Here is a 22,668-nt window from a genome sequence, read left to right as displayed (position 1 = left end):
ACACAGGGAAGAATGACAGGCGGCTTCTTTACATTAGCCGCCTGCCTTTCTCCCTTCACGGCGGACGAGCGCGAGTGACTGGCAGACATCGGGTCCGCCGGTCACATACGCGGACTCGTTCGTGAACGAGCCGGGGCGGGAGCGCGCCTTCGGGGGCGCTCGCTCGCCCGCCATTGGCTCCCAGGCTAGTCACCTTGCCTGGCCGGGGCTGACCGCCGCAGTAAATAGTCGTGCGGCAGTCGGCAACCGGTTAAAGACAAAGAGGTAAGTCTACTGTAAATTTAGAAAACAGAACATCAGTTTAGAACCAAATTGTCGCTCTTTTTTTGTTTATAGCACAAAAAATAAAAATCGCAGAGGTGTTCAAATACCACCAAAAGAAATCTCTATTTGTGGAAAAAAAAGGACATCAATTTTATTTGGGTACAGCATCGCACGACCGCGCAATTGCCTGTTAAAGTAACGCAGGGCCGAAATGCAAAATTGGGCCTGGTCATTAAGGGGGAAAATCTTCCGGTCCAGAAGTGGTTAAATAAAGTGTTGTAGATAATGCGCTGGGCATTTGTGCCCGTTTTTTTCTTGTTGTGTACCCACTGCCTTGTTCACCCACAATATTCGCTTTGGCTCGGCATTTTGATGATTTGATAGAGCAGATAACAGTTCAGACCACAAGATTAAGTCAGACGGCGGCTATTCATACTTTCCGATCCAGCAAGACTAAAAATAACACAAGGAAACTCTTTTCTCACTTCACCAATTACCGAAACGTTAAAAGAAAAGAAAAGCATCCAAGAAACTTTATTCAATTCACAAACTCTGCTAAGTGCTCTTTTCCTCATTGACCTCATAGCATTACCAGAACGTAATTTGAGAAAAACAACATTTTCCATTAAAAACAAAAACAAAGAAAATAGTTTCTTTTTATAGCACTTTAAAGACATACAAAAGAAATAATGTAAAAATATATATGAGACATGATAATTAAGTAAAAAACACACACACAGCAAATATGTTACGAAATTCAAATGTTACAAAGCAGAACTGGTGCTATAAAGAAGAACTTGTACTTTAATGGTCACATCACACTACCATATGTCACCAGCAGGTGATGCTGTAAGTGAAGAATTGTAGAAAGGGTGAAATGTTGTCATCTAAAACAGAGGTCTCCAAACTTTCTAAACAAAGGTCCAGTTCACTATCCTTCAGACTTTAGGGGGGCCAGCTGTGGCCAATGGGGGTAGAAAATGCCCCAGCATCAGTGGGAGTGAACAATGCCTCAGAATTTGTGGTCAGTGGGTGTAAACAAGGATATAATGCCTATGGTCAGTAGGAGGAGAGATAGTGTCCTATTGTTATTAATATGGGCAGGAATAGTGCTCCTATAGGTGTCCCCACCATTGTGGTCAGTCAAACAAAAAGTGCCCCCATCATTGTTATCAGTGGAAGGAATAGTGCCCCATCATTGGTGTCAGTGAGAGGAATAGTGCCCCATCATTGGTGTCAGTGGAAGGAATAGTGCCCCATCATTGGTGTCAGTGGGAGAAATGGTGTCCCATCATTGGTGTCAGTGGGAGGAATAGTGCCCCATCATTGGTGTCAGTGGGATTAAAAGTGCCCCATTATTTGTATCAGTGGGAGGAATAGTGCCCCATCATTGGTGTCAGTGGGAGGAATAGTGCCCCATCATTGGTGTCAGTGGGACGAAAAGTGCCCTATTATTGGTATCAGTGGGAGGAATAGTGCCTCATCATTGGTGTCAGTGGGAGGAATAGTGCTCCATCATTGGTGTCAGTGGGATGAATAGTGCCCCATCATTGGTGTCAGTGGGAGGAATAGTGCCCCATCATTGCTGTCAGTGGGAGGAGTAGTTTCCCATCATTCAGCTTCGGGTGTGGCTGCTGGAAGGTTCTCTGGCTGTGTGTCTGTTGCTGCTGCAGGTGATCTGTGTAAGAGGGTGTGAGGTGAAATCCCTCCCAGCTCTCCTGGCCCCCTTCTGGGGAAGCCATGGAGGCCAGCAGGGCCTCTCCTGCTGGAGGCTCTCAGACATCCCCTGGGCGGATGGATGGCACCCCTGCTCCTGTGCAGCCCGTGGTTGGTGATCTCTCTGCACCTGGTGAGGATGAAGATGCTGGATCCATTCGGGAGCGAGTGGTGGCCGGGATCAAAGTCCTCAATAAGGAGAGAGACAAGCTCTACAAGCTTAGAGCGGATTTAAAGCGCCTGAGAAAGCAGCGTGAAGGCTTGTTCAGCAAGAACCGTGGATCAATGGATTCAGAGGTCCAATTAGCGAAAGTCCGTGTGGATCATCAAGAAACTATCGTGGCCATGATGGAAGGCAGGGATGGTCCCTTCAGGGAGAAGTTTTGCAATGAACGGAGGTTTGCAAAGATGGAGGTGGAGGAGGAGACCCCCGGTTCTGACCCCCTTCCCCCTCAAGGTGAGGTAAGCAGCCCATTGCCATCTCAGGGCTCAGGAGGCATGTTGAAAGTTATACAGGTAATGGAGTCTCCAATGCAGGAAGATCAGCTGGTGTTTGGTGATGTGGAGGACTTACCTGAGAGTGTGCCTGATAAAGTAAAGTATATAAAGCCCCAGCTTACAGATAAAACAGTTTTTGTGCCTTTTAGCACCTTGCCTAATGATGGGTTTCCTAATGACACTCCGGGTGATTCCCCTATGCTCAGCAATGTTGTGCCTGCTGCTGATGTCTCTAAACAGGAAAAGTTGTGTTTAAAAAATGACATTTCTGCTGAAGAACCACAAAACCCAGAAGAGCCGATTAACCCCCCTTCTGCTGAGCTTAAAACTATTTCAGTCACTGTTGAACAGGACTCTACAGCGCAGCAGCAGGAAACATCTGGTACTGCATCAGAAACAGTTATCCCTAATAACATTGCAGGCATGGTGGATCCCACCATTATATGTGGAACTGATAATGCTGCTTGTTTAGGCCAAGCTGGTAAAAATAATAATAGTAGTGTACCTGATAATGTGACATCAGTGTGGGGTCTTGGCCCTAATAAGCCTACATTTGCACAGGTGGTAAGCTGTGCTCCTGGCAATATCACCAAGCCAGGGTTACAATCAAGGAGGAGCTCTGCTTCTAATCAGGGTTTTCCCTCGCGGGCTGCCACTATGAGCACCATTGGATCTGGTATTGGATCTATGGCTTCTGCTGGGGGTCCAAGGCGGAACGTAGTCCTCCTTAAATGGGAAGGTGGTGCAGTCCCTCTAGCAAGGCGTATGGTGGTGGACCTGATCTTAGATATGGGTTTTGGGGCTAATGACCTATATGCCCTGATACATGTGGCTGGAAGCCGGGAATACACAGTTAGTTTCACCAGACCAGAGGGTCTTGACTTGTTCTGGGAAAGATATATGGCTCGGTGCAGGTCAAGACCCGAATGGGAAGGTCTGGTGCCAGTGGCAGTTTCCCAAAGGTCAACAGTGAAGAAAATTACTATTGTCCTTACAAATGAGAGTGTTCCTGCTCGGGACTTAGAGGTCTGGTTGAGAAATTATGGGGATGTTTTGACCAGGCCGGATAAAATTCATGATGAGCGTGGCATCTGGACCGGGGGTTGGTCGGTAACGGTCAGGTTGGCTAGGGATGGGAATGTTGTCCGTCACCTGCCCTCCTCTGCCTTTATAGGGAGGGATAGGATGACCATTTTTTATCCCGGTCAGCCAAAACTGTGTCACCGCTGTGGAGAAAAGGGGCATTTTAGCTCCTCTTGTTCAGCTCTGATCTGTTCAGTGTGTCGGGGGCAGGGTCATGTGGCCAGGGACTGCACCCAGGCGATAAGGTGCAACCTGTGCCTGCGCCTTGGCCACCCCTACAGCCGATGTCCTGAAGCCTGGCATAATATGGATAGAGAGGTGATAGATGATCTGTTAAGGCTGGACAGGATGGAGGATGAGGCCCCTGTTGTACCACCCTCCTCTGCGGTGACTGACCCCCCTGGTCTTGTGCAGGATCCCTCCCTAGTCCCTGTGCCCACCCCTCCTGTATCTGTAAGTTTTCCTTCTGTGTCTGTCCCTGTGTCCCCCCAGCCTACTGTACCGGCTCCTCTTGTGTCAGAATCTGCCAAGTCTGTGCCCCTTGAGTCAGTTATTCCCGATCAGTCTTCCCTTCCTAAGTGTGACCTTAAAGAAGCCCCCCACCCACCAGGAGTGGTAGAGGGTACCAAAAAGGGTGCTGCTGCGGCTTCCTCTGTAAAGAAGTCTTCTGTGAAGACTTCAAAGAAGAAGAAGAAAACAAGAGATGAAAGCATCTCTGAATCTGACCTTCAGTACCTGGAGGAGAGAAGGAAGGTTGTGAGGCGGAAGAGACAGACGGTGAGGACGGAACAGGGACAGGATGCCTCAGTGACTGTCTCCAACCGTTCTAGGGCTTCTGCTTGGGATATCTCCTCATCTGGGGATTCTTCTGAGCAGAATTCAGAAATTGAAATGGAGTTGGAGGAGGCTTCAAGAAAGAGAGAGGCTTCTGGTGATGAGCAGCAGAGGGGAGCTAAGAAGCAATCCACCCAATAACCCAAATGGCGGTTCCCCCTCCGTTAAAAGTGGTGACAATAAATGTCGCCAGCATTAAGTCGGTAAGAGCTCGTTCTATGGCCTTATTTTTGTTCAGCCAATTAGATGCTGAAATTTTATTTTTGCAGGAGACTAGGCTCACCTCTTTGGCAGATATTCATATGGCCAAGAGAGAGTGGAGGTATGGTCCATCTTACTGGTCTCTTGCGGCCGAGCCTTACGGCGGGGTGGCGGTGTTGTTTAAAACCGGCATGGTAACTGTCCGGCGGGTTATTGAGGTGGAGATTGGGAGATGTATGGTCTTAGACGTTCTTGTGGGAGGGCAGGACCTGCGCCTAATTAATATCTATGGGCCGCACACAAAGTGGGACAGGAAATGCCTTTTTACAAGGATCAAGCCATTTCTTTTTACATCCCGGCAAGTGGTTTTTGGAGGTGACTTTAATACTGTGACTAGGCCCAAGGACAGGAAGGACTTCAATGACCGGCTGGGATATGATAGCGTTTTTTTAAATAGTATGGTTAGGGATGCTGGTCTTGTGGATGTGCACATTAAGCACCTCCCGGATGACACAGGGTTCACCTTTCATCGAGGTAATAGTCAGAGTAGGATAGATAGGTTTTTTTTGAAGGAGGCCTCTGCTTTCTCACCCCCAGTGGTGCAGGCGGTGGAGTTCTCTGATCACTGTATGCTATCTGTGGTCTTGAATGCTTCAGATTTCCCTCAGAGGGGCAAAGGCATCTGGAGATTAAATTCGACTCTCCTTGAGGAAGAACATGTTAGACAATCCTTTGAGGAATTCTTTCAGGCACAGGTGACCATCCTGGACTTTTGTAGCAGCAAGGCTGAGTGGTGGGAGCTGACCAAAAAGAGGATTGCTGGATTCTTCAGGGGCCTAGCCAATAAAAAACAGTTTAATAGATACATGACCTACCAACGTTTGCGGAGGAAGCTGGATATTCTTGTCTCGAGAGGAGGAGATCCTGGGGCAATCTCTGAAGTGAAAATCCTCCTCAGGAAGTGTCAATATGACCGGCATACCTCTTTGGTTCTGGAGCGGGACTATGGGAAATACCACTCGCCTGACCCTTACCAGAACTGCAAACAGGGTGTAGCTGTTAAGATGGTCGTTGGCCTTAAGGATAGTACAGGTTCCTTGACAAAGTCCAGGTCAGGGATCCTGGAGGTCGTGAGGTCTTTTTATGCTGAACTTCTTGGGAGGAAGGAGCTTGACCGAGACAAGATGGAAAGCTTTTTGGACTCTATTCCAGGTCTAAATGGTGGAGATGTCCCTTTGATGAATTTGACAGAAGAGATCACAGTTGAAGAGGTGACGAGGGCAATTGAACAGCTTGCCATCAAGAAGTCACCTGGACCGGATGGTCTGACGGCTGAGTTTTACAAAGCCTTTAAGTCTATTCTGGCCCCACATTTGGTAGAGATTTTTAACAGTTGTCTTGCTGAGGGGGTGCTTCCCCCTTCCATGAGACACTCAGCTGTGATTCTTCTTTCAAAAGGTAAAGATCCTTCGATGATTGAGAATTGGCGCCCCATCAGCCTTCTCAATGTCGATAGAAAGGTGCTGGCGAAGATACTTTTCTGGCGCCTATCGGCAGTAGCAGAGTCTTTGCTTTCTCGCCATCAGCACTGTTCGATCCAGGGTAGGAGCACCTTCACAGCGGTTTTAGCTGTCCGGGAGGCCTTGGAGCAGTGCAGGGCTGCAGGCTGGGGAAAGTATCTACTGGCATTGGATCAGGCAAAGGCTTTCGATCGTGTCAACCATGAGTACCTGTGGTTGCTCTTTAGTAAGTACGGTCTGCCGGGTGGTTTTGTCGATTGGTTAAAAGTTTTGTATAAGGGGGCAGAAAGCTTCCCTCTTGTTAATGGTTGGGTTGGACAGTCCTTTGAGGTTGGTTCTAGGGTGCGCCAGGGTTGTCCGCTGAGTCCCCTGCTCTATGTGTTTGCAATCGACCCCTTCATCAGGAGGCTAGAGAGCAGCATGTTGTGTGGGGTACCAGTGGGAATCCCGGGTGAGCCGCCTTTGAGGGTTGTTGCCTATGCGGATGATGTGTCAGTGATTGTCACTGGGACAGATGAAGCGGAGGAGGTGGTCTCTCTGACATCACGGTACTCTGAAGCATCAGGCTCCAAGATCAATCAGGAAAAGAGTGAAGTTTTTTGGATGGGAAAGGAAGGTGAGGGGTTTGATCTCCCGGACACTTTTCCAGTGCCCCAGGAAAAAATTAAGATATTAGGCATTGAATTTGGACCTGGCGATTATGGCCTCAAAAACTGGGAGGGCAGGCTGGAAGTTGCCAATACTAAGGTGGTCAGCTGGAAGAGATGGAAGTTATCTCTGAGGGAAAGGGTTGATCTGATTAAGACTTACCTGATACCGATCTTCTTGTATGTCAGCCCTGTCTGCATCTTGCCAGTGTCTCTCTATGCTAGGATCTATAGTGTGTTCTTCCAGATGCTGTGGGGGAACAGACTGAACCCCATCAAGAGGAATGTCACCTATCTATCCAGGAGGGAGGGTGGCTTAGGTATGGTCAACCCCGTTCTTTTCTTTTCACTGCTATTTCTCAAGTTTAACATTGGTAGTATGCTTGCAGTGGAACCTCCTGGATGGGCAGGCATGTTTAGATCTTGGTTTAGGCCTTTTCTGCGACTTTGGGAAGAAGGTGGCCAAGTGAAGAATCTCAGGGGTCATCGTGGTCAGCTCCCAGCCTATGTCGCTCCGTGTCTGAAGTTGCTGCGGCAGTGGCGACTGTCGGCTGAAGATCTCAGATCCGCTCCGAGGAAAGTCCTTATGAGCCGAGTCTTGAGTGAAGTCTTTCATGACCCACTGGCCTTAAGGGATTGCCCAGGCCCAATTTTGAGGGAAGGGTTAAGATTGATTAATTTGGCTAGAGTCCCCCTTAAATTCAGGGATCTGGCCTGGTTGTGCTTCCACGGGAGGCTCTATGTTCGGGGCAATTTGAAATTCCGCAGTGGGATGGATCGTGGTTGTCCTCGGGAGGAATGTGCAGGTGAGGAGGAGACTATGGACCATTTTCTGCTTCGTTGCCCTTTTAACATAGAGGTATACAAACAGGTTGGGCGGGCCCTCGGTGTTCCTTTCCTCTCCAGGCTGGGTTATGCTGAGTGGGTGTACGGAGCATTCAATACTGGTGGGGGCTTTTGTTTGGATACACTTTTTTTAGTTAGTTTAGTAGTCCGTTATTACACATGGAACGCACGGTGTCAGGTCACCCTTCGGCGTAAAATCCTTCCTGTTCAGGTGGTGGTGTGTGACATTCTGCATGAGGTGGGGAAGATTCGGGCGCTTGAGAGAGACAAGTGGGGTCAGAGGGCTTGGCTGAAGGCGTGGAGGGGTTTCAAGCCTCCCTGACTGCCAGGAGTCTCTTTCCCGGGTGTGGCTTTCTGTCTCTTATCACCCTAGATTTTTTCTTAATGCTCAGTTTTTGATAAATGGCTGCATACATAGGTGATGGGTTGTGCCTCTTAGGCCCTCTCTGCTGCTTTATGTAAATAGTTTTCTAAGAATGTTGGAAGTGGATTATGTATATATTGTATATATTCTGCACATGGATGTGAATTCCTTTGTTTTTTTTGTTGGAATATTGTACTATAGTTCTGTTTTTTACTTTTGTATAAAATATGTTGCTTGATTCTTTTCAATAAAAGATCAATAGTGCCCCATCATTGGAGTCAGTGGGAGGAATAGTTCCCCATCATTGGAGTCAGTGGGAGGAATAGTGCCCCATCATTGGTGTCAGTGGGAGAAATAGTGCCCCATCATTGGTGTCAGTGGGAGGAATAGTGCCCCATCATTGGAGTCAGTGGGAGGAATAGTGCCCCATCATTGGTGTCAGTGGGATGAATAGTGCCCCATCATTGGTATCAGTGGGAGGAATAGTGCCCCATCATTGGAGTCAGTGGGAGGAATAGTGCCCCATCATTGGTGTCAGTGGGAGGAATAGTGCCCCATCATTGGAGTCAGTGGGAGGAATAGTGCCCCATCATTGGTGTCAGTGGGAGGAATAGTGTCCCATCATTGGTGTCAATGGGAGGAATAGTACCCCAAAGGCTAAAAAATGCAAGCAAAGGTTCAGAGTTTGGAGACCGCTGTTCTAGAAGTATAAAAGAATGAAAATACGTTTCAAACAAACATTCGCTGATTAAAATCCAGACAGGCAATTTATCTTGAACCTCAATCTTGAATCTCACAGCCAGAGCAGCTTGCATTCATGTCACCCCGTTGAGGTGCTTCACCTAGGAGGACCCAGGAGCTGAGTGCACCGGCACAACACCTATGGAGAATAGGTTGTCATTTACATCTATCACTTGTCCCCGGACTCTCCAAGAGGAATCAATGATGGCAACATTCCTCTAGCCATCCTGTGTAGAACCCCCAAGAGACAACCAGTTGGCATGCTGTCCATGTACAGAGCTCCAAAATGTCAAAGCTAAAATCAAACCTCTTATTCCAGGTAAACGGACTAAAAAGCATTTTCATTTGCCTACCAAAACCATCAGCAGTCACCACTTATACCACATAATCAGGACTTACCCTGCCCACAATCTTTGGAAATGGTGTTCGCTGGTTCTCTGCAATTGAGACCGGAGGTGCAACAATTGATCTCCTGTGCCGCAAAAGTGACAGATGTCTTGGTACTTTAAGCATGTTCTGAAAGATAACAATAAAAAAGTATATTTAACAATGATATCCAATAATGTTCATGTTTACATTCTCAAAGGCTGTAGAAAAAAAAAATCATTACACTGATACCTGAAACCAAAACTTTCAGGCTTGATTCTTTCAGCTGGAGTGATAAAGAAGTGAAAAAGAAGTCTGACAATTGTAGCAGTCAAAAAAAAAAAAAAAAAAAAGCAGCCTGACAATGTTTATCAACAACATTGCTCAGCCACTAAAGGCCTCATGCACACTGGACGTTTTTGGATATGCTGTTAGCAGCGTCAGACGTTTTTTTTTGCAGCTGCAGAACACCCATCCATGTTATTCTATGGCCTCATGCACACATAGAGCTTTTAGGAGCTCCAAGTGGCATTGGCGTTTTACAGCTCCAAAAAATACCCAGGAACTGTGCGTTCTGGAGCTGCAGCGTCAAGCTGTAAAAACGTCTGACGTTGCTAAAGGCTGAATAACGTTGCTTAACGTGCGTTAAGCCCCGTTATACGTTTTTTTTTCTTCCATTCAAAATCCATGGTTCCCTATGGGAGCCTATTGATTTGAATGGAAGTCGCACCGCAAGTCGGATCAGGATGATCCGACTTGCGGCACGACTTGCGCTGTGAGAATCTTGAGGGGGAACTCCACGCCAAAATGGGGAAAAAAATGGTGTAGGGTTCCCCCCCAGGTTCCAAACCAGGCCCTTCGGGTCTGGTATGGAATTTGAGGGTAGCCCCACGCCGAAAAAACTGCGTGGGGTCCCCCCCAAAATCCATACCAGACCCTTATCCGAGCATGCAGCCCGGCAGGCCAGGAAAGGGGAGGGGGACGAGCGAGCGCCCCCACCCCCCCTGGACCATACCAGGCCACACACCCTCAACATGGGGGGGGGGGGTGTGGGTGCTTTGGGGCAGGAGGGGCTCTGCACCCCCCACCTCAAAGCACCTTGCCCCCATGTTGATGAGGACAAGGGCCTCATCCCCACAACCCTGGCCGGTGGTTGTGGGGGTCTGCGGGCAGGGGGCTCATCGGAATCTGGAAGCCCCCTTTAACAAGGGTGGCCCCCCAGATACCGGACCCCCTCCCTATGTGAATGGGTATGGGGTACACTGTACCCCTACCCATTCACCCCATAAAAGGCAGTGTGTGTAAATAACGACAGGAGACGTTTTGGAAAGTTTATTAAAAATCTTCATCTGTTCTTCTCTGCTCTCCGGTCTTCTGCTCTTTTGCTGTCCTCTCTTCTTGTTTTCTCCTCGCCGGTCTTCTGGTCTTCTGCTCTTTTGCTGTCGGCTCTTCTTCTTCTTCTTCCTCCGGTCCTCCTCCTCCGACGTCTCCGGTGATTATGCCGGTCTCCGGTCTCTGCAGCTTATTATATAGACATTAGGGGCGTGGCCGCCAGATGACGTCATCGGGAGATCCAGCCCCCTTATGTCACAGATGACGTCATCTGTGACATAAGGAGGACCGGAGGAAGAAGAAGAAGTAGAGCCGACAGCAAAAGAGCAGAAGACCAGAAGACCGGAGAGGAGAAGACAAGAAGAGAGGACAGCAAAAGAGCAGAAGACCGGAGAGCAGAGAAGAACAGATGAAGATTTTTAATAAACTTTCCAAAACGTCTCCTGTCGTTATTTATTAAAGGGGGCTTCCAGATTCCGATGGGCTGAGCCCCCTGCCCGCAGACCCCCACAACCACCGGCCAGGGTTGTGGGGATGAGGCCCTTGTCCTCATCAACATGGGGGCAAGGTGCTTTAAGGTGGGGGGTGCAGAGCCCCCCCTGCCCCAAAGCACCCACCCCCCCCCCAGGTTGAGGGCGTGTGGCCTGGTATGGTCCAAGGGGGGGTGGGGCCACTCGCTCGTCCCCTCCCCTTTCCTGGCCTGCCGGGCTGCATGCTCGGATAAGGGTCTGGTATGGATTTTGGGGGGGACCCTATGCCGTTTTTTCGGCGTGGGGCTACCCTCAAATTCCATACCAGACCCGAAGGGCCTGGTTGGGAACCTGGGGGGGAACCGCACGCCATTTTTTTCCCCATTTTGGTGTGGAGTTCCCCCTCAAGATTCTCACAGCGCAAGTCACGCCGCAAGTCAGATCATGATCCGACTTGCGGTGCGACTTCCATTCAAATCAATAGGCTCCCATAGGGAACCATTGATTTTGAATGGAGGCAGAAAAAACGCTGCTAAAAGCTGTGGCCAAACGTGCAATAACGCTAATGGAAAAAGCTACTGAAAGCACGTTTTTACAGCTGCTTTTTCCCGACGTCAAGAAACAGCTTTGGAGCTCGTTTTTATGACGCCCTGTGTGCATGGAGCCAAAACACTAAGATAAAAAGAAACATTGTCTCTCTGTATCTTTCTATTTCTTCCAATACAGATCAAAGGGGGTGAACTTCTCCATCTGCAGATGAAGTTAGTTTAACCACTTGCCGACCAGCCGTCGTTGTTTTACGGTGGCAGGTCGGCTCTGTACCGCAAAATGATGTACATATACGTAGCTTCGCGGGGGCGCACATGTGCACCTATTTGCCACAGAGGAAGCTGATCAGCGGGTACGGTGGGCGCGATTGCCACCGGGCACCAGGGATTGCTCCCCGAGTTCAAACGGCAGTCTGTTGTTGTAAACCGCCATTAAAAAACACAGGGATCCTCTTATTTGGAAACACAGGTCTCTGTGTTCATGCTGCAAGTCCATCCCCCACACAGTTAGAAAGCACCCGCTAGGGACACTTTAACCCTTTGATTGCCCCTGGGTTAACCCCTTCCCTGCCAGTGTCATTAGTACAGTAACAGTGCATATTTTTAGTACTGATTACTGTAGTAATGTCACTGGTCCCCCCAAAAGTGTGTCTCATCACAGTAGGAGTGGACTGCCGGCGGTGCAAATATGCGCCCCTGACCCGGTAGTGCAGGATCACGTACTAGGTATGGGACGCTTTGCTGCCATATATGTAAGTCAAACACAAGGCCCACAGGCTGAATCTGACCTGCCAGGCTATTTCATGTGGCCCTCACACCTCTCCTGCAGCTGCAGCACACCCCCCCCCCCCTTGTCTCTGCCCCCACAAACTCCCCCGCCATATCCTGCACTTCTCCATGCTGCCAATGAGAGACTTGTCTTTGCTTCACCACATCTCAGCAGTTGGTAGCAGAGAATGACTCCTCCTACAGATCCTGACCACCTTGTGCAGCAATCCCTCGTCTCCGCCTCCCCAGGTCTCAGCATTACCTGACTCCAGCCCTTTTCTGGTCCTCCTCCAGACCCTGCACTTTCTGCTTCACAGTTTCACCCCCAGCTTCTTCCGGGCAGTAGCACAAAGTAAGGGGGGTGCACTGTGATGTAAGGGCGGGTGGCGGACCCTTGACTTCTGATATTGGGTGGGGTGGGGGGGCTCTTAACATCTGATGTAAGGAGGGGGGGGGTGCTCTGGACTTCTGCTTATAATTATTATTAGAATAATACAATTCTATGCCAGTTATAAAAGAGGGTCACATATCGCTGGTATCATCCACAAGGAACTTTATTGGAGACTTCTCAGACAGAACACAATGGCAGAACCTTCTTCTGTCTGAACAGTCTCCAATAACATTTCTCGTGGATGATGCCGGTGGTGTGGGACCTTTCTTTTCAGACTCCATCATCTGCTACTGGAGTATGAGTGGGCTCTGTGCCGGTCTGCACCCGCCCTTCACAGCTTACCTTTTTTAGTTGTTATTTAAAACCAGTAATAGTCTAATGCAGAGGCAATTATTTCATATAATAAAGAGTAGATACATTTATATGGTCTTACAGATACAAATGGCCCTTTGAGGGCGACCATAATGCTGATGTGTCTAGAACACCCCTGGCCTAGAACAAGGCTCTACTGGAAGTGCCACTGATTGCTTCCTTGCCGCTATCAAGAACTTTCACCGCTTGGCCTAACTGGTTAGTCAACCTTTGGACCCTCTTAGTTTTCATTGAAATGTTCATTGTCCTCAGGTTGGCCAACCATGATCTAGAACAGCGGTCTCCAAACTGTGGCCCGGGGGCCGGATGTGGCCCTTTGCCTGCCTATAGCTGGCCCTTGGTGCACTATTACTCCCATTGAAACCAACAAGGGGAGACTATTTCTACCATTATTACCAATTATGGGACACTATACCTCCCACTGACACCAATGGTGGGGCATTATTCCTTCCACTGACACCAACAATGGGAGACTATTTCTACCATTAATATCAATGGTGGGGCACTATTCCTTCCACTGACACCATTGATGGGGTATTACTTCTCCCACGGACAACAATGATAAACCATTATTCCTTCCCCTGATACCAACAAAGGGATACTATTCCTCCCACTGACACCAATAATAGGGCACTATTCCTCATACTGACACCAATGAGGGAGAATTATTTCCTCCCCTGATACCAGCAATGGGGCACAATTCCTCCCAAAGACACCAACAAGGGAGCACAATTCCTCCCACTGATACCAATGGTGGGGCACTATTCCTCCCACTGACACAAATGATAGGGCACTATTCCTTCCACTGACACCAATAAGGGGGCACTATTTCTCCCCACTAACACTGATGATGGGGCACTATTCCTCCCACTGATACCAATGACGGGGAACTATTCCTACCACTGATATCAATTATAGGACACTATTCCTCCCACTGACACCAATGATAAGGCACTATTCCTCCCACTGACACCAATGATGGGGCATTATTTCTCCCACTAATATCAATAATGGGACACTATTCCTCCCACTGACACCAATGATAGGGCACTATTCCTCCCACTGACCCCAATGATGGGGCACTATTCCTCTCACTGATACCAATATTGGGGCACTATTCCTCCCATTGACATCAATAATGGGGGATTATTCCTCCCACTGATACCAATGATGGGGGATTATTCCTTCCACTTACACCAATGATGGGGCACTATTCCTCCCACTGACACCAATACTGGGGTATTATTCCTCCCACTGACACCAATGATGGGGCACTATTCCTCCCACTGACACCAATACTGGGGTATTATTCCTCCCACTGACACCAATGATGGGGCACTATTCCTCCACTGACACCCATAATGGGGGATTATTCCTTCCACTAACACCAATGATGGGGCACTATTCCTCCCACTGATACCAATGATGGGGCACTATTCCTCCCACTGATATCAATGATGGGGGATTATTCCTTCCACTGACACCAATGATGGGACACTATTCCTCCCACTGATACCAATGATGGGGCACTATTCCTCCCACTGATACCAATGATGGGGCACTATTCCTCCCACTGACACCAATGATGGGGCATTATTCCTCCCACTGACACCAACGATGGAGCATTATTCCTTCCCCAAACAAAAATACCCCAACAAAGAGTTAATTTTCTGATTTTCGCAAAAAATATCTCAACATCATTTTTTTTCCTTTTATTGCCAAATCTTTGGGGACTCTCATACAAATTGCGCATTTAAATAAATCACCAGTTCAGTATCAGAAAGGCAGTTCCATTACTCCTGGCGGGAGAGAAACTTCATTACATCTTGTCATGGGATTAAACAAGAATGCTGTAAACATATTGATCCGCCTGAAGAAACATTTAAGAATATGTGAAAGGTGGTCCCTTCCGGAGCTCATTATTAGTTACGGGAGGGAGCGGCGGCCTTCTCTGTGATTTAGAGACTCGGACAAATTAGTCCTGATGGTGTCAAGTTGTCTTGCTGAGGACATTGAAAAATAAAGTCAAATTACCGGCCGGCGGAGCATTGATCATGGCGGGGGGGGGGGGGGGGGGGGGTTTCAAAGAGTTTGAAAAGCTTTCACCACCCAAAATGTTTTTCCCGTCACCGGAGGAGCTGACGCTCGCCTTTTACTATTATTTTTATGTTCAACTGCCATAGATTTGGGGAGGATTATACAAAAAGCACTACATATGTAATCACCATTACCAGGAGATTTGGAGTACATTGTCAATAATGCTGTTTACAAGAGAAAGCTTTTAGAGAACACGCCAGAATGTTCCTCTGGACAATGGGACACATATTAGATGGGAGGTTTGGGAACAGAATTACCGTAAGCTACGGAGAGGATGATGTGTGGAGGAGGCAGTGGGAGTCAGGATGGTGGTAAACATTATAAGACTACTACAAAGGCTCTTCTGTCCGCTTAGAACTGTGGTCTCTAAACAGTGGCCCTAGGGCCAGATGTGGCCCTCAGTATGCCTTTATCTGGTCCTTGGGACTCTAGTCCTCCAACTGATTCAAGGCACTATTACTCCCATTGACACCAGTTAATTTGGCTGGTTGCTGGCTGGTTGGTAAGTAGTGACTGGAAATCACTTTGCTTTTTTGATGATACAGGAGATAGTCAGAGACTGGAGACATGATACAAAAGATGAACAAAAAACTGTGGACATGGTACAACAGATGGTCAGAGACTGCAGACATGATACAAGGGATGGTCAGAGACTGGAGACATGATGCAGGAGATGGTCAGAGACTGCAGACATGATACAGGAGGTATACAGGAGGTGGTCAGAGACTGCAGACATGATAGAGGGGATGGTCAGAGACTGGAGAAATGATACAAGCGATGGACAAAGACTGTGGACATGATACAGGAGATGGTCAGAGACAGGAAACATGATACAGGAGATGGTCAGAGACTGCAGACATGATACAGGAGGTGGTCAGAGACTGCAGACATGATACAGGAGATGGTCAGAGACTGCAGACATGATACAGGAGATGGTCAGAGACTGGAGAAATGATACAAGAGATGGTCAGAGACTGCAGACATAATACAAGAGATGGTCAGAGACTGCAGACATAATACAGGAGATGGTCAGAGACTACAGACATGATACAGGAGATGGACAAAGACTGCGGACATGATACAGGAGATGGACAGAGACAGGAGACATGATACAGGAGATGGTCAGAGACTGGAGACATGATACAGGAGGTATACAGGAGATGGTCAGAGACTGCAGACATGATACAGGAGATGATCAGAGACTGGAGACATGATACAAGAGATGGACAAAGACTGCGGACATGATACAGGAGATGGTCAGAGACAGGAGACATGATACAAGAGATGGTCAGAGACTGCAGACATGATACAGAAGATGGTCAGAGACTACAGACATGATACAGGAGATGGACAAAGACTGCGGACATGATACAGGAGATGGACAGAGACAGGAGACATGATACAAGAGATGGTCAGAGACTGCAGACATGATAGAGGAGATGGTCAGAGACTACAGACATGATACAGGAGGTATACAGGAGGTGGTCAGAGACTGCAGACATGATACAGGAGATGATCAGAGACTGGAGAAATGATACAAGAGATGGTCAGAGACTGCAGACATGATACAGAAGATGGTCAGAGACTGGAGACATGATACAGGAGATGGTCAGAGACTGCAGACATGATACAAGAGATGGTCAGAGACTGCAGACATGATACAGAAGATGGTCAGAGACTGGAGACATGATACAGGAGATGGTCAGAGACTGCAGACATGATACAGGAGGTGGTCAGAGACTGCAGACATGATACAGGAGATGGTCAGAGACTGCAGACATGATACAGGAGATGGTCAGAGACTGGAGACATGATACAGGAGATGGTCAGAGCCTGCAGACATGATACAAGAGATGGTCAGAGACTGGAGACATGATACAAGAGATGGTCAGAGACTGCAGACATGATACAGGAGATGGTCAGAGACTGCAGACATGATACAGGAGGTGGTCAGAGACTGCAGACATGATACAGGAGATGGTCAGAGACTGCAGACATGATACAGGAGGTGGTCAGAGACTGCAGACATGATACAGGAGATGGTCAGAGACTGGAGACATGATACAGGTTCCCTACAGTTTCAAAGAGTCACAAACAGAAGGGCTTCCTGGGTAAGAAAGGCGAGTGTGATTTCTTTGCTTTGCCTGTTGTTCCTCTTTGAACGCAGCTCCAAGCTGCACTAAACCTACAGTTTGTTTAAAGGCATTTATGTTTTCTGACACCAACAATGGATTTTTTTTTTCAAAGCTTACAAAGCCATATTACCTTTCAATTTCTTTTTAAGCCGCACAGAACTGTATCATTTCTTCTCTTTCAATAACAGCATAGAGAGAGATTAAATTGCATTCTTATCATGCTCTGAGATCCCCGGCAGTACAATCCTAAAGCTATTAAAACACACACTCTAAAATCCAACCGTAAAGCCACGCTAGTTACAAACAAGTACACAGCGCCTCCGGTCCTTCTCTACAAACCCTGCACCCCAAGAGAGACCGCAGATGGCAGGTCCCCATCCAAAGAGGACCTGTCACTTAGCAACCAAGTGCAGCGAAAAATATCGTATTCTAGTAACTGTATCTAATGAGCGTATTCACTAAACTTACATAGTAGTAACCAGTGTTGGGGGTAACGAGTTACAATGTAACGCGTTACGTTAACTACATTGCTTTTTTTGGTAACATAGTAACGTAACGCGTTACATTCATAACATCGGTAACTATGTTACTTTACTCAGCTTGAGTAACAAGCTTTCCTGCGTTACCCAAGCCGTTGACATCTCGCGCGGGCCGAGGAGGAGGCGGGAGGACTCGAGAAGAGCGGGGGATCGTGTGGCCGAGGACTCGGAGGAGGCGGGAGGACTGAGGAGAGCGGGGGATCGTGTGGCCGAGGACTCGGAGGAGGCGGGAGGACTGAGGAGAGCGGGGGATTGTGTGGCCGAGGACTCGGAGGAGACGGGAAGACACCCGCCACTGCAGGTAAGTGCACTGGTCTCTCTGGCATGGTCACTCTGGCATTGAAAGGGGGCACACTGTGGTCAATCTGGGGGCACGCTGTGGTCAATCTGGGGACACGCTGTGGTCACTCTGGGGACACGCTGTGGTCACTCTGGGGACACGCTGTGGTCACTCTGGGGACACGCTGTGGTCAATCTGGGGGCACGCTGTGGTCAATCTGGGGGCACACTGTGGTCACTCTGGGGACACGCTGTGGTCAATCTGGGGGCACGCTGTGGTCACTCTGGGGACACGCTGTGGTCAATCTGGGGGCACGCTGTGGTCAATCTGGGGGCACACTGTGGTCAATCTGGGGGCACGCTGTGGTCAATCTGGGGGCACACTGTGGTCACTCTGGGGGCACAATGGTCACTCTGGCATTGAAAGGGGGCATGCTGTGGTCACTCTGGCATCGAAAGGGGGCACACTGTGGTCAATCTGGGGACACGCTGTGGTCAATCTGGGGGCACACTGTGGTCACTCTGGGGACACGCTGTGCTCAATCTGGGGGCACGCTGTGGTCACTCTGGGGAAACGCTGTGGTCAATCTGGGGGCACGCTGTGGTCACTCTGGGGACACGCTGTGGTCAATCTGGGGGCACGCTGTGGTCACTCTGGGGACACGCTGTGGTCAATCTGGGGGCACGCTGTGGTCACTCTGGGGGCACGCTGTGGTCAATCTGGGGGCACGCTGTGGTCACTCTGGGGGCACGCTGTGGTCAATCTGGGGGCACACTGTGGTCACTCTGGGGACACGCTGTGGTCAATCTGGGGGCACGCTGTGGTCACTCTGGGGACACGCTGTGGTCAATCTGGGGGCACGCTGTGGTCACTCTGGGGACACGCTGTGGTCAATCTGGGGGCACGCTGTGGTCACTCTGGGGACACGCTGTGGTCAATCTGGGGGCACGCTGTGGTCACTGTGGGGACACGCTGTGGTCAATCTGGGGGCACGCTGTGGTCAATCTGGGGGCACGCTGTGGTCAATCTGGGGGCACACTGTGGTCACTCTGGGGACACGCTGTGGTCAATCTGGGGGCACACTGTGGTCAATCTGGGGGCACGCTGTGGTCAATCTGGGGGCACACTGTGGTCACTCTGGGGGCACAATGGTCACTCTGGCATTGAAAGGGGGCATGCTGTGGTCACTCTGGCATCGAAAGGGGGCACACTGTGGTCAATCTGGGGACACGCTGTGGTCAATCTGGGGACACGCTGTGGTCACTCTGGCATTGAAAGGGGGCATGCTGTGGTCACTCTGGCATCGAAAGGGGGCACACTGTGGTCAATCTGGGGGCACGCTGTGGTCAATCTGGGGGCACGCTGTGGTCAATCTGGGGGCACGCTGTGGTCACTCTGGCATTGAAAGGGGGCACATCATGCCTAGTCATGTCTGTGAATGTAAGAGTTTTCCAATGCCTCATAGGATAGCTGGAGGGCCGTAGTTTGAGGACCACAGCATTAGAAGATTTAGGGCCCCTTTCACGCTAGCGAAGCGATCGAGTCAGCCTGCCAGTTTTTCAGGCGGACCCTCCTGTCTCCTCTATGGAGTGGCGGGTGTTCGGGGACACCCGCTGACATCCAATCCAATCCTATCCCAACTATGGGAATCTATTCCCCATCCGTCTGGCGGTTCGAATCGAATGGCAGTCAAATGTAAATGGAGAGGCGGTCCATTTACATCTGACTGCCCATAGAGGAGAGCGAGCTGTGTATGTGTGCGCTCTGCATATGAAGAGCAAACATGGACCATCAATCCATCTCAGCTGGGAACAGCCGACATTTTCCCCACTGAGCAGATGGACTCCCCTGTGTGTAAGGGGCCTTAGATACACTAACAAATTGAAGCCAATAAAAATCCGGAAAGAGTGAAATATCGCTTGTGCCTGGCTGCCTCTGCTCTGCTTTGGGAAAGAACCTGCTGATCTACAGCGGCCCCTCCAGGGGGTAGCATTACATTATACTCACCGGCCACTTTATTAGGTACACCTTGCTAGTATCGGGTTGGACCCTCTTTTGCCTTCATTCTTTGCGGAATAGATTCATCAAGGTGCGGGAAACTTTCCTCAGAGATTTTGCTCCATAGTGACATGATGGCATCACACAGTTGCTACAGATTTGTCGGCTGCACATCCATGATGCCAATCTCCCGTTCCACCACATCCCAAAGGTGCTCTTTTGGATGAGATGTGGTGAGTGTGGAGGCCATTGGAGGACAGTGACCTCATTGTCATGGTGAAGAAACCAGTGGTGAGATGATTGGAGCTTTGTGACATGGTGCATTATCCTGCTGGAAGCAGCCATCAGAAGATGGGGACACTGTAGTCCAGGGATCCTCAAACTACGGCCCTCCAGCTGTTGTAGAACTACAATCCAATGGGGCATTGTAAAACCCTGATATTCACAGACATGACTAGGCATGATGGGAATTGTAGTTCCCGAACAACTGGAGGCCCATAGTTTGAAGACCCCTGGTGTAGTCATAAAGGGATGGACATGGTCAGCAACAATACTCAGGTAGGCCGTGGTGTATAAACCATTCTCAATTGGTACTAAGGGGCCCAAAGTGTGCCAAGAAAATATCCCCCACACTATTACACCACCAATCTGAACCATTACCCCCCCCCCCCCATCTTCACCTCCCCACACAATTACACCACCAGCCTGAACCATTAACCCACCCCCTCCACACCATTACACCACAAGCCTACACTGTTACCCCCCCTCCTCCCCCACACCGTTACACCCCCACCACCAGCCTGATCCTGATATAAGGCAGGATGGATCCATGTGCCAAATTCTGACCCTCCCATCTGAATGTCGTAGCTGAAATCCAGACTCATCAGACCAGGCAACGTTTTTCCAATCTTCTATTGTCCAATTTTGGTGATCCTTTGCAAATTGTAGCCTCAGTTTCCTGTTCTTATCTGACAGGAGTTGCACCCGGCGTGGTTTTCTGCTGCTTCAAGGTTGGACATGTTGTGCGTTCAGAGATAGTATTCTGCATACTTTGTATGTAACGAGTGCTTATTTGAGTTACTGTTGCCTTTTCGATCATCTGGAACCAGTCTGCCCATTCTCCTCTGACCTCTGACACAAAAAAGGCACACAACTGCCACTCACTGGATATTTTCTCTTTTCCCCACCATTCTCTGTAAACCCAATAGATGGTTGTGTATGAAAATGCCAGAAATACTCAGACCGGCCTGTCTGCCACCAACAACCATGCCATGTTCAAAGTCACTTCAATCCCCTTTCTTCTCCATTCTGATGCTCCGTTTGAACTTCAGCAAGTCGTCTTCACTACGTCTATATGCCTAAATGCATTGAGTTGCTGCCACGGGATTGGTTGATTAGTAATTTGTGTTACCAAGCAATTGAACAGGTGTTCCTAATGAAGTGGCCGGTGAGTGTATTGTATTCCATTTTCTAATTTAGAACCCAACCCCAATGTTCAACAACAGTGTTGGGTTTCCGCGAGGAAGAGTGAAAACCTTCAACCTTTCTATAGATAGAGATTCCTATTTCAGCACAGAAGGTTTTCCATGCGGTTTCCGGATCAGAAGGAACATTTCTGAGCTCCACAATGTGCTATTAATGTGTCATCACTATGTAAAGGACAGAGATTCTCAACCGGCCGGCTCTCCGCTCTCTTCTTTCTGAGAACCAATAATCATTAAAACATAAATTTAGCTTTGCTTATTCAGCATTGATCCCCCCAGAGGAGAGCAAAAAAAAAGCCTTACGTTCGCAAAAGTCAAGATAATAACTTGAAGCAGAATCTGAGCAAAGTGGGGCGAATACTGGAGAGGGGGGGAGGTGCTATGGCTGGCGGCAGGTGTGTACGGCGCTGGATTAGAATCCTACATTAACCACTTCCAGACTGCCCACCGCAGTTTTACGTCGCTACTTTGACATTAAATACCGGAGTTATGGTAGCAGATAGGAGCCGTAACCCCGGTATTTTTTTACTTTGCTCATAAAAGTGGTCCCAGAGGTGGATTCGCCGTGGGATCACTTTTATGGGTGGCAGGAGAGGTGTCCCCTGCCACTTCCTGGTCATTTTCCCCGCTTACCGGAGTCGTCGATAGTGGCGAAGATGATCCGATCCTATCCCCCTCCCAGGCAGGAAGTGGAGTGAAGGCAAGCTGGCCCCCACGCCACTCTTTGGCTTTGGAGAACCGGAGCGACGTCATACGCCGCATTCTCATAACAGCCTCCAGCCGCAACAAACACTGACTCAGAGACGAACCACTACACGCAGGTACCAGCAACCATAATACTGGGAGCCGTGCCAAGGATGGGTCCCTACAAAGGTACATATTTTCCCACTCAAAAAACCCATAGCAGGACCTTGTGTACCCCACCGGCTCCCATGACTAAACCTCAAAATCAAAATCCCTCCTGAGATGTGTGCAAACCTGGTAACCAACTACAAGAAACGTCTGACCTCTGTGCTTCCAACAAGGGTTTCTCCACTAAGTACTAAATCATGTATTGCTTGGGGATCAAATACTTATTTTACTCACTGAATGGCAACTCCATTTATAACATTTGTTTCATGTGTTTTTTTCTCGATTTTTGGTTAATATTCTGTCCCTATTATTTAAAATACAC

The 22,668-nt window shown here is 48.9% G+C and overlaps 1 protein-coding gene across 1 annotated transcript in view; it reads right to left on the bottom strand.

Moving 5' to 3' along the window:
* Nucleotides 1-22,668, bottom strand: part of CDH13 (cadherin 13) — a 668,836-nt gene that overhangs the window by 594,325 nt on the left and 51,843 nt on the right. The window contains exon 2 of the mRNA XM_082269695.1: nt 9,114-9,230. Coding sequence (XP_082125821.1) covers nt 9,114-9,230 — 117 coding nt within the window. The remainder of the gene's footprint in view (nt 1-9,113; nt 9,231-22,668) is intronic.

The sequence above is a fragment of the Pelophylax lessonae genome, assembly GCF_965119305.1.
Source record: "Pelophylax lessonae genome assembly, chromosome: 10".
In the NCBI taxonomy this organism is placed as follows: domain Eukaryota; kingdom Metazoa; phylum Chordata; class Amphibia; order Anura; family Ranidae; genus Pelophylax; species Pelophylax lessonae.
This window is presented reverse-complemented; position numbering and strand designations above follow the sequence as displayed.